The 13094-nt window shown below is 35.4% G+C and overlaps 1 protein-coding gene across 2 annotated transcripts in view; it reads left to right on the top strand.

Moving 5' to 3' along the window:
• MARK1 (microtubule affinity regulating kinase 1) overlaps positions 1 to 13094 on the top strand; it is a 140932-nt gene that overhangs the window by 95869 nt on the left and 31969 nt on the right. For both annotated transcript variants that reach the window (XM_024750489.1, XM_024750490.1), the window contains exons 6-9: positions 530 to 600; positions 6045 to 6101; positions 11199 to 11435; positions 11523 to 11642. In XM_024750489.1, coding sequence (XP_024606257.1) covers positions 530 to 600; positions 6045 to 6101; positions 11199 to 11435; positions 11523 to 11642 — 485 coding nt within the window. The remainder of the gene's footprint in view (positions 1 to 529; positions 601 to 6044; positions 6102 to 11198; positions 11436 to 11522; positions 11643 to 13094) is intronic.

The following is a 13094-nucleotide window of genomic DNA, read 5'->3' as shown; positions in this document are numbered from 1 at the left end:
AACGAGTACTGTGAGAATGAGTGTAATCAGTGTAGGAAGGAAAAGAAAGAAATCAGTGTGGATGGAGGTAGAGAGATGGAATTTGACCAAGTCTCTATGACTAGTGGACTTTAAGAGAGTGAGCCGACATAATATGACTTCTGTTATTTTATTTGAAATGTAGGCCCCAAATACAAAGCCAAATGTAATTTTTGATTGCCCATGCTGTGGCTTCCCTTTATTAGGATGGATAATAAAGAGTTGACTGTATTTTTACATAATACTTGAAAGCAGAAAGTAAGTTCTCTTATGTTTTTTATGACTTTTTATTAAAAGAGTTTTGTTGAATCATAAGCCTCTACCCATATTCAATTTTACATGTATTTTTTCCTTTTTTCCTATTCATGTAATAGTTGTGATTTATATAGAACTATCAGAAAAGTGTGGGCCAAAAGCTTCTTTAAAAACAAGGCAAAAACTTGACATTGCATATATTGTTAACTGAAAAATCTATGTATATTTTACTGCCTGCTTTACCTTTCTGATTCAGGTGAAGTATTTGATTACTTAGTTGCCCATGGAAGAATGAAAGAAAAAGAGGCCCGTGCAAAATTTAGGCAGGTATGGAAAGTAGTTTTCAACTTTGTTTTGCTGATATTTTTAGTGATGTACAATGGACAGTATCACAAACTGGAATTCAGAGTACATGGTACTTTAAAAAGAAAAATTCCTGCTTTCTTACACGTTTTAAGAATGGAAAACTGAAAAAGAAATTTGTTCTTCCTGAATTTAAATTTAAAATAGTTGCCATTGGTTATTTCTAGTTCATCATAAATAGTAAAATGTTTATAGGTGAGATTCTTATTAATAACTCTTTGAGAGTCTTGGAAATACAGACTAGAGTGAGATAGAAAGTAAATACTTAAACTTTTATCCAGTAATTATTATCAAGTATTATTAGCTTTATGTGTACAGTATAAATGTGTACTGTTTAAAGAGGTTTTTGTATTTTTTAAATAATTAAAGATGTCTTAGTTTTGGAACTCATAGTTTTGTAGACTTAAAGACTATGATCAATTTTATTTAGTCAAGTAGGGAAGGAACCTTGCCAGTGTGAAGAATGTGGTAAGATATTGATATTTCCAGGTCAACTTGAATATGATTTGTTACAGAAATGATAAAATAAGAAAAAGCAATTTAAGTTCATCTAAGATTTTGTTTTTAATGTTTAGGAATGAAGTATTTAAGATTATCATACTTTATAAATTACTGTAGAAATGACAATTAATAAATTGTAAATTGTCCACAAAATTTACTGAAGTAAAGTTTCAACAGACAACTTACTATATCCCAAACTTTACCTAAGTGAATTTAAAATATTCGTTCAAAAATAGTTCAGGGCTTCCCTGGTGGTGCAGTGGTTGAGAGTCCGCCTGCCGATGCAGGGGACGCTGGTTCGTGCCCCGGTCCGGGAAGATCCCACATGCCGCAGAGCGGCTGGGCCCGTGAGCCATGGCCGCTGAGCCTGCTCGTCCGGAGCCTGTGCTCCACAACGGGAGAGGCCCCAACAGTGAGAGGCCCGCGTACCACAAAAAAAAAAAAAAAAAAAAGTTCAGTATCTCTTCTGTAAACATTATTCTACAGTTAAAGGGATCCTGTAATCAATAAGGTTGGGAAACACGGACTACTGATGTGAAATCTTCCTCTGTGAGATTTGACATATATGTTAACATATAAACAATTGGAGAAGTCCTGAAGAAGATGGGAGGAAAAAAACCTGTTCAACTTTTTTTTTTTGACGTAGCATTCTGCATATCGATCGTGGAGTGAGTTTATTTTGTGAAACCTCTATTATTAATATCTCACAGAATCACTATTTGGAACAATATACATGAAATACTTTAGACCAAAGATAAACATAGCCCTTATATTTAGGATAGATTCCTAAGAGCATTTGACTTAAAATAGCTGAATCTAAAGACAACTGGTAGTGAGGAAGCAGCATTGAGAAATTGAATGGTATTCAGCTACATATTGTTAAATTCTTTTCTACTGTGGAATGGAAGTCCATGCTTACTTAAGTAAAGAGCTACAATCATCACTTTAAATATCATCGTTCTTTCCATCTCAGTCACACTAGTTTTAGTAGCCTATCAGGAAGAAAATTCCAATGGACATTAAATATTTCCATTGGGATTTTAATATATATTTCAAGGACTGTCACTACTCACTCTTATTCTTTTTAGTCAGTTGGTTTTATTTATTTATTAAAAACATACTGTGGTCAGAAATTGTACTGGGTACTATATGGAATTAGAGAAGGTGCTGTTTTAAAGAGCTTACTCATCTCTACTGATGGGTGGGAGCAGGATAGCAGGCTGGGACACAGATATTTTTCATAAAGATCCAAACAATTACTAATTGGCTCTTTTTTAAAATAAAGTCTGGATTACTTTGAAATCAAATCAGAGATTGAGTGTTAAATGAATGCTATTTAAAATGTAAAACAGTGGCAATTTAAAAAATAATTATCTATTTATTATAAATATTAAACATATTAACTATCTGTATGTGTTCCCCCCAAATTAAATAGGTAACCAACTCACATTTTTAAAAACCAGGGACACACACACAATTTTATAGTTATTTGGCAAAAAGTTATATTTGTTTTTCAATTTATTTTTGCTAAGTTTATTTTTCTTTATAGGTGTAATTAAAACTCGAATAAATGTGTATTTACTTTTATTTTTATTTGCTCTGTATTTCATAAAATTACTTTAAAAACTTTAACAGTGAAAGGGAATGTACTGTATTAGTAAGGATATGTCCTTGACCCTACCATTAAATATAGCAGAGACACTAGGACAGTTCAAGACCAATTTAGCAGTCATTGCCAATACAATGCCGCTGCCTTCCTTAAGATTTGAGGGCCTGCAAGAGAAATCATAATATTGACTAAACCCTTCCAGTATCAAGGCTACTACTTAAAGCTTGGGAATTCCTGACCCACGTATAAATAATTGCAAAGCATCCTCCCCCCACAATTGCACCTCCTGGCAAAACATTGACATGTCTGGTCTTAAGGTCAGTGCAGGACTGATGGTCAATCATGTTTTCAAGATCCATAACAAAAGGATTGTAGGGAAGTTTCTGCATCCTATTTGTGGAGGTACAGAATGTTTTGAGATGGGAGGGTCTGACCATAGACTAATGCAGTAAAACTTGGGCTTGTGCATGGGGGTTCTTGCAGCGAGCGAGTCAGAAGCCAGAGCTTCTTTTATGGCAGAAATTGTACCCTGCTAGATAAGTGTGACGATATTATAAATTATCTTTCCCTTCTTAAGTCTTTAAGACTCAGGAGATTTTTATTCTAGAAGTGCCTATAGAACTGCTTTCATAAAAACTATCTTGTCTAATGTGAAATGCATGTTTGGTAACCAAATCATTATCTGTAGCATGCCTTCTTCACTGTATCAAGAGAAGGGGACTTGAAGAAGATAATATTATCAGCAAAGTTCTGTCATCTATGACGCAAAAATAGCGTTATAGTATGAACATCCTATAGCCTATATAGTATGTTCAATAAGATGTATTAATATTTACATATAAATGTATGTCTCTCTTAATTACATGGTAAAAATTGGATATTAGAATTTTGAAGCATATTGCTTAAGAAAACTAATACTACATGTATTCATTGTAGGATTCTGCTGTATTTGGAGGACTCACACCTCAAATTGATTATAATCATTCACAATTGTTTTGCTCAAACACAGTTCATGGTAGTACCTGCTTAGTTTGGAATTCAGAGACTTTTACCAACTTGTCTATCAGGATTTAACTCCCAGTATTACCATTTTCCCACCTACTTTTCAAATACATTGTGTTGCCTCAACATCAGTGCAGGGCTTCCCTGGTGGCTCAGTAGTTGAGAATCCGCCTGCCAATGCAGGGAACACAGGTTCGAGCCCTGGCCCGGGAAGATCCCACATGCCGTGGAGCAATTAAACCTGTGTTCCACAACTACTGAGCCCATATGCCACAACTACTGAAGCCTGCATGCCTAGAGCCCGTGCTCCGCAACAAGAGAAGCCACCGCAATGAGAAGCCTGCGCACCGCAACGAAGAGTAGCCTCCATGCTCGCCACAACCAGAGAAAGCCCACACGCAGCAATGAAGACCCAATACAGCCAAAAATTAAAAAAAAACAATCAGTGCATTTTACCACCTTACCTCCTACGTCCCCATCCCCAAACATCCACATTTTAAAATTTTACTATCCTTCATGGAGGGCTTAGATCAATTATCACCTAGTAACTGAGATTATTCTTTATCTTTTATGATTCCCTCACTTCTTTGTACCTCGGCTTCTATGATTCTACTTTGTAGTATGTGTAGTTACTCATAAACATGTTTTTTCCTCCTAATCAGACTGTAAGCTCCTGAAAGGCAGCGTGCATGTAGGGTGCGTGAACACATTTTTGTATTCCCCCAGCAACTAGCACATTTCCTTGCACATAGCAGGCACTCAATAAACTGACCGTTGAATCAAAATGACTTTAATTGAATTACATCTTACTCACTGTGTGTTGATTTTGTTTTGAATTTATGTCTTCTCTGTCTTTGAACCATTATAATATACATTAAAATAATTTTATAATACTGAAATACCAGTTTCACTTGTACTACTTGGAAGTTTTTTTTTTTCTAACCAGTATCCTATTAGCATGGTGATACTTCACATCACCTTTACACTTTCAAAAATTTCATTTCTGGGGCTTCCCTGGTGGCGCAGCGGTTGAGAGTCCACCTGCCGATGCAGGGGGCGCAGGTTCATGCCCCGGTCCGGGAAGATCCCACATGCCGCGGAGCGGCTGGGCCCGTGAGCCATGGCCGCTGAGCCTGCGCGTCCGGAGCCTGTGCTCCGCAGCCGGAGAGGCCACAGCGGTGAGAGGCCCGTGTACCGAAAAAAAAAAAAAATTTCATTTCTGTCCCCATTTGTTAATGCCTAACCAATATTCAACATCCAAACTGTGTTTACGTTTAACTGAATCCACAGAATTGAATGTTCTGCTGTGCATTAAAATGGCCCTCCTATACATCAGATACACTTATATGTACAAAGTAACGCTTAGTTGATTGCTATCAGATTGTTTCCTTTGCTGTATTTTATGTAATAAAGCGTATAACTATCATAGAATTGCTTATAACCTATTTCTCATTGGTATCTTTGGCCCTTAAACCATTGGGTTCTTTCCTGTTTAGCACTCGTCCCCGAAGAGCCCTATGTAATGGTTAAAAATTATGATGGTGTACAAAATCTAGTTACTTAAACCATTGGGTTCTTTCCTGTTTAGCACTCATCCCCGAAGAGCCCTATGTAATGATTAAAAATTAAGATGGTGTACAAAATCTAGTTACAAGGGTAGAATGCTTTGCCCAGCTGAATTAGTGGCAAGTTTAAGATTAGATTTCATTTTTACCTCTTTTCTTTTGATAATTAGGTTTCCTTTAAAGGCTCACAAATTTTTCCTTTGCTTTATACTATATGAAGAGACAAAAATAAGGTATTGCTAAACCCTGTTGATAAATTCTTAGTCAGTTGACCTCGCTGAAGGAACATGCCTTGAACACATTTAATATAATTCCTAAAATACAGTTTTGCATTTTGCACTTGAGCCAGCTATCTTGGAATGCTGATTCATGTGTGCCAGAATTCTTATTTCAACAGTGGGATAAACCATTTGACCAAAACTACAAAGTGTATACATTGTATCATGTGAACAGAAATATAACAACCCATAAAGAAATCTTCATGGACTCTGATAAATATTTTAGTGTATTTTAGCAAGAGAATACTACTTTTGCACGTTGTCCACATTTAAAAGTGAAAATTTCATAACTTTAATATGTATGGTTTTCTGAAATAAAGGAACAGTGAAATTGCTAAACGTAACTTTAAAATCCAAGTTAGTAATTTCTCTAAATTGGAATGATAATTGGGGGAAAATTGAGATGTTTTTACTATAATAATTTTGAATCTTTTATCCAAATATTTATTTCAGATTGTATCTGCTGTACAGTATTGTCATCAAAAGTGCATTGTTCACCGTGATCTTAAGGTAAGTGATTGGTTTTATTACAAAAATTTCTTAATTATTAACAGATATGTGATACTACTAGAGATGTCTTTTTGATTGCCTAATTGTGCCAGGCACTGTACAAGGAAATTAGTTTTTATTTAATTCTCACAGCAACTTTTTATAAAAGGTAGTATTTTCTTTCTTTTTTTTTTAAATTGAAGTATAGTTGGTTTACAGTATTATGTTAGTTTCAGGTATACAGTGAAGTGATTCAGTTATATATATATTTTTCAGATTATTTTCCATTATAGGTTATTACAAGGTATTGAATATAGTTCCCTGTGCCATACAGTAAATCCTTATTGCTTATCTATTTTATGTAAAGTAGTATGTATCTATTAATCCCATACTCCTAATTTATTCCTCCCCTGCTTCCTTTCCCCTTTGGTAACCATAAGTTTGTTTTCTATGTCTGTGAGTCTGTTTCTGTTTTGTATATAGATTCATTTGTATTATTTTTTAGATTCCACATATAAATGATATTATGTAATATTTGTCTTTTTCTTTCTGACTTCACTTAGTATGATATTCTCTAGTCCATCCATGTTGCTGTAAATGGCATTATTTCATTCTTTTTTATGGCTGAGTAATATTCCATTGTGTGTATATACATACACACACACCACATCTTCTTAAGCCAATCATCTGTTGATAGGCACATGGTTTGTTTCCATGTCATAGCTATTGTAAGTAGTGCTGTTATGAACATTGGGGTGCATGAATCTTTTTGAATTGAGTTTTTATCTTTTCCAGATATATGCCCAGGAGTGGGATTGTTGGATCATATGGTAGCTCTATTTTTAGTTTTTTAAGGAATCTCCATATTCTTCTCCACAGTGGCTGCACCAACTTACATTCCCACCAACGGTGTGCAAGGGTTCCCTTTTCTCCACACCCTTTCCAGCATTTAATATTTGTATACTTTTTGATGATGGCCATTCTGACCCATGTGAGGTGATACCTCATTGTGGTTTTGACTTGCATTTCTCTAATAATTAGTGACGTTGAGCATCTTTTCATGTGCCTGTTGGCCATCTGTATGTCTTCTTTGGAGAGATGACTATTTAGGTCTTCTGCCCATTTTTTTGTTTGATTTTTTTGATATTGAGTTGTATGAGCTGTTTGTGTATTTTGAATATTAACCTCTTGTTGGTCATATCATTTGCAAGTATTTTCTCCTATTCCTTTGGTTGTCTTTTCATTTTGTTGATGGTTTCCTTTGCTGCGCAAAAACTTTATAAAGTTTGATTAGGTGCCATCTGTTTATTTTTTTTCTTTTATTTCTTTTGCCTTGAGGAATGAACTTAACCAGGAGGTGAAAGACCTATATGCTGCAAACTATAAAACATTGATAAAGGGAATTGAAGATGATTCAAAGAAATGGAAAGATATTCCATGCTTTTGGATTGGAAGAATTAATATTGTTAAAATGGCCACACTACCCAAAGCAATCTACAAATTTCATGTAATCCCTATCAAAATACCCATGACATTTTTCACAGAACTAGAACAAATAATCCTAAAATTTATATGGAACCACAAAAGTCCCAGAATTGCCAAAGCAATCCTGAGGATAAAGAACACAGCTGGAGGCATAACCCTCCCAGACTTCAGACAGTACTACAAAGCTACAGCAATCAAAACAGTATTGGTGTAAAAACAGATCAGTGGGACAGAATAGAGAGCCCAGGGAATTCCCTGGTGGTCCAGTGGTTAGGACTCAGAGCCTTCACTGCCAAGGGCCCGGGTTCGATCCCTGGCTGGGGAACTAAGATCCCACAAGCTGCGTGCGCGGCCAAAAAAAAAATAGAGAGCCCAGAAATAAACCCACATGTCTTCGATCAGTTAATCTATGAAAAAGACAAAGGAGGCAAGAATATACAGTGGAGAAAAGACAGTCTCTTTAGCAAGTGGTGTTGGGAAAGCTTGACAGCTGCATGTAAATCAATGAAATTAGACCACTCCCTCACACCCTCACAAAAATAAACTCAAAATGGTTTAAAGACCTAAATATAAGGCATAAAACTCCTAGAAGAGAACATAGGCAAAACATGCTCTGACATAAATCAGAGGAATGTCTTCTTCTTTTTTTTTTAAAACAAATTTATTTATTTATTTATTTTTGGCTACATTAGGTCTTCCTTGCTGCATGCAGGCTTTCTTTAGTTGCGTCGAGTGGGGCTACTCTTCGTTTTGGTGCATGGGCTTCTCATTGCAGTGGCTTCTCTTGTTGTGGAGCGCAGGCTCTAGGTGCGTGGCCTCCAGTAATTGTGGCATGCGGGCTCAGTAGTTGTGGCACACGGACTTAGTTGCTCCACGGCATGTGGGATCATCCCAGACCAGGGCTCAAACCCATGTCCCGTGCATTGGCAAGTGGATTCTTAACCACTGCGCCGCTAGGGAAGCCCAGGAATGTTTTCTTAAAAGGCAGTATTTTCACTGAGGAAATGAAGAAAATGTGGATGAAAAGTTATCTAGCATTAAAGACTAGAGGATTTGATTGCATTAATTAGCTTCTTTTAATAACATAAATGAGGAACTTTGTCCCTAATTAAAAATGCCCGAGGCCGCATTCCATCAGAAGCAGGGTCAGGGCACAAATCCAGATTTGTCTGATGTAAGAGCCAGTGCTCATCCTCACATTAAAGTTCAAAGAAATCAGGAAAGTTTTAAATGTTTTTATGAATCTTGAATGCATATGATTAGTATAAACTAGCATACTTTGGAATAAGAAATATGTGATAGTCAGGAAATGTTTGTGGCAGTGAACATGGGAGCCATGTTTCATTTCATGGGGATATGAAATCAGATGTCTGTTTAGGTGTTTTGCCTATTTTTTAATCTGGTTGTTCGTTGTTTTGTTATTGAGTTACATGAATTCCTTACATATTTTGAATATTAACCCCTTATCAGATATGTGGTTTGCTAGTATTTTCTCCCATTCTATAGGTTGTCTTTTCATTTTGTTGATGGTTTCCTTTGCTGTACAGAAGCTTTTTAGTTTGATGTAGTCTTACTTGTTTAATTTTGCTTTGGTTGCCTGAGCTTTTGATGTCTAATCCAAAAAGTTAATAATACTGTATTGAATACTGGAAGTTTGCTAAGAGGGATTTCAGGTGTTCCCATCACACTTATCAAAAAAAAAAAGGTAACTGTGAGGAAGTATGTAGCTTGACTTAAGTAATCATTTCACTGTTTGTATGTATATCAAATTATCATGTGTTATACCTTAAATATACATAATTTTTATTTTAAAAAATAAAATAATTTAAAAAAAGAAAGAATGGTTGGGGCCAAATGGATTCTTTTCTTTTTGAACGAAGGTAGAAGATTCCTTGTCTAAGAAAGTTTTCTTTTTTTTTCCTTTTTCTCTATTTTTCCAAAGTTAACTTGCATGTTCCATACCTAGGAGGTCTTTTTTTTTTTCCAACTTCTTTTCCCATTGCCTCTGTCAATTACTAGCACTAGTTTGTGTTATATTTGAATACATTGTCCTAAACAGTTGTTGAAAGTCTCATCCTATATTTTGACTCCATTGTTCTGAGCTTACAGATTTTCTCCTGCTCCAAATATTTCTATTTCTGTTTCCTCCCTTAGCTATTTTAAGGGAAATCACTGCTTCAAAGAAAGAGAAAGAAGAGGGCTATTTATTTCCCTGCCTGTGTGTTTGACTCCTAGTTTGTCATCTCATTTCTTATATGGAAAATATCTGCAAAAAATCATGTTCATTACCCAGGAGTTTCCTGTATGCTCTTGGGAGGAAACCTCAAAACCCTCGCCATCTCTCCTCTTCTGAGGCAGCCTTGGGTACTTTGCTATCCATCCAGACATCTTTAGAGAGACTGGGAAAAGTCTAGCTTGCTCCAAGACAGCCTCAGAAATTTACAGTGACCAGGCCCTTACATCAGAACATCAGAGTAACCTGGTTTTGTCGCACAGTCCATAATGTTAAGATCTAATATAAATCTCCCAAATCTGTGTGCTGTTATAATATTTATGTAATAAGTGATACCACATTTTTTGCATATTTTTGGGTGTTAGATGTGTATTTTCTGAAACAAGATGAAAACAAATATCCCAAGGTAGTATTCCTTTAAAAAGGAAAAGGAGGAAGTAGGCGAGGGAAGAGCTATATGATGGGCAAAGTGCTTGGGTCTGCTGACTGTTGGACCCTCCAGTGGTATAAACTGTAGAGAACTCTGATTTTCATTTCAGTCAAATTTTACTCCTTTTTGTAACCTGATAAAACACATCTACAAACTAAGCTATAACTTCATTAGTCTGTCAGTTGTAACAGAGTTTGAAACAAAACATGTGCAAAAGCAAATCCTTTATTGAATTGCTTGCATTTATAAAAGGTACATTTAAATTTTTTCATTGAATGATTCTGATTTAGGAAGATTTTAGAAAACCGACATTTTAAAACATGGGAGAAATCACTTCTTTCTACCATAATAAACCCCTAGAAGAGAATCTAGTTTTAGAAAAGCAAAAGGAGGCTTAAAACAGATAAGATCCAATGGAGGCTGTGTTGTTTTCTTTTACTGAGAAAAGAACTTTGTTGAGGATGCATTTTGCAAGAAAGGACAAGGAATCAATTCAGTAGTCATAGAACCCCTGACTGGGAGTTAGTTTAAATATATGCTTGAGGCTTGCATTAACCAGTGATACTCTATTAAACAGCATATTTGGGTAAATTTGTTGGTTTAAGCCCAAGATGGATTAGTGTTATGTTGACTTACATTCTTTAGAATAGGTCATATTAAGGTGCAATTCCAGGATGTTTCTTACCATGAGGAAAAAAATTAGGTTTAAAATGACCTATGGAAGAAAATGGTTTTTAAGTAACCTTTCTTAAACAGTTACATATATGCATATAAATGGAAGCTTCCTATATAGTGTTAAAATTCAGTTTTATATAAATGTAATTCTGAGAAGTTACACATTGAAGTACTCTACTGGGCTTCTCAATTTGATGTTACACTTAAAAATGAGAGACAAGAAATAGATGTTTACATTGAACGTTTTATTTTATGTAGGCTCTTTACATTGTCCTTTTTATTATTTTCCTCTTAGGCTGAAAACCTTCTCCTTGATGCTGATATGAATATTAAAATTGCTGACTTTGGTTTTAGTAATGAATTTACAGTCGGGAGCAAGTTGGACACATTTTGTGGAAGCCCGCCTTACGCTGCCCCTGAGCTTTTCCAAGGGAAGAAGTACGATGGGCCTGAAGTGGACGTGTGGAGTCTCGGCGTCATTCTCTACACGTTAGTCAGTGGGTCCTTGCCTTTTGACGGCCAGAATTTAAAGGTATCAGCTAAATTTGATATTAATGTTCTATCCCCAAGCACAGTGATTTCATAAGCCAGTGATACGTGCTTTCTTTTGCTTTGTAAGGAACTGCGGGAGCGAGTCTTACGAGGGAAGTACCGTATTCCCTTCTATATGTCCACTGACTGTGAAAACCTCCTGAAGAAATTATTAGTGCTGAATCCAATCAAGAGAGGCAGCTTGGAAGTAAGTAATTTTTACCACTCCATATTTAAAGTCTAACAATTAAAATATTCAAGGAACTACAGAGCATTATTTCAATAATTTTTCCCCACGTTTTTTAAGGAAAATTGCCAAATCATCTCATTTGCCTTTTATTTAGATCTAGAGAAAGTCACATCATGCTTTCACTACTCAAAGGTTGTGCAGTAGGTTTGGCTAAAGAGTTTTATTTCTTCTTTGTCCTGCAGTGAAGTCTTAAATTAAAACAACATCAAAATAGGGATAAAATTGACTTAGTTGAAGAAGAAGGAAAACCTAGTCTCTGTCACAAATTGCTTGGTCCAATATAGAAACCTTGTATTTAGTAAGTACAGATATTTCAAGGATAAAAGAAGATAGTGAAATTTGAATCCAGTGAATACTTCATGGCTGTACCCGATAGTAAAAAATTTAATAGAACCCTCTCATCATTAGTACAGAAAATTTGCAAATATTTAAGTAGAACATATTGGAAACAGGTATTTCATTTCTTACCACACTGTTGTGTTGCCTACATACATTCCACATATGTGAGGTTATTTATAATAACAGACGCTGTTAAAAAAGTACTAAGTATGTTACAGCCAGTAACATCAGAGGTTCATATAACCAAAATGTCTAATCTTTTTTCCTTGTGACACTGCAGTCAGAACAACTTATTAAGCATTTTTCCCATCTGTTTTTAAAAATATTTTAGCCTGTACTAAGATAATTTCAGAGATTCAGCATGTATTGTTCACTAGTACTTTTTGTCTTCATTTATTTGCCTTAATAGATAGGGTAGAAAATTCAGAGAATTAACCTCATTTAAACTGTACTTTTTTAGTGTAGCAATGGGGGCCTTCTGGCATGGACTCCATGCTGGTTAGGAGGCAGCCTTATAGTGAGCCATCCCTGTGTACAGAGCTCTCAGGTTAGTTTGGGCTTTGTAATTGTATTACCACAGTACTTTTCACTAAAAGATACAATATGATGTTTTGATGGAAGTTAAGGGATGGTGACTTCCATTGGGAAATTATTTTAAATGTTTTATACCAGTAAATCAATTATCAGATATTTTTTACTGAATTGTTTGTTTAAATGTGATTAGTTACTTCCTATGATTTTTGTGGGTTTTTTTCTTTGGGGGTCAAAGGATATGTTGTAATGTTTTAAAAGAGAAATCTGTGCAGTAAAAAAACCCACTTTCATATTACCGCTCTTCTAAACTTACTTTCAACCATTATAATGGAAAACTGTGTGAAATAGTTAAAATTGTTGACACTCATACAAGTTCTAAAATTTTGTAGGAACATAAGCCTCCCTTGATCCTGCTTTATGACCCATTTTTATCATTGGAGCCAAGTTTACCTGAATGTCACTTAAAATGTCCAGAGTTGAGGCATCAGCTCAGCTAATGAGAGGAACAAAAAGACCATAAAGAACAAAAATTATCTG

Source organism: Neophocaena asiaeorientalis, unplaced genomic scaffold (assembly GCF_003031525.2).
Source record: "Neophocaena asiaeorientalis asiaeorientalis breed wild unplaced genomic scaffold, Neophocaena_asiaeorientalis_V1.1 scaffold430, whole genome shotgun sequence".
Taxonomy (NCBI): domain Eukaryota; kingdom Metazoa; phylum Chordata; class Mammalia; order Artiodactyla; family Phocoenidae; genus Neophocaena; species Neophocaena asiaeorientalis.
Note: the sequence above shows the minus strand (reverse complement) of the source record. Positions and strands in the feature narration are given on the sequence as shown.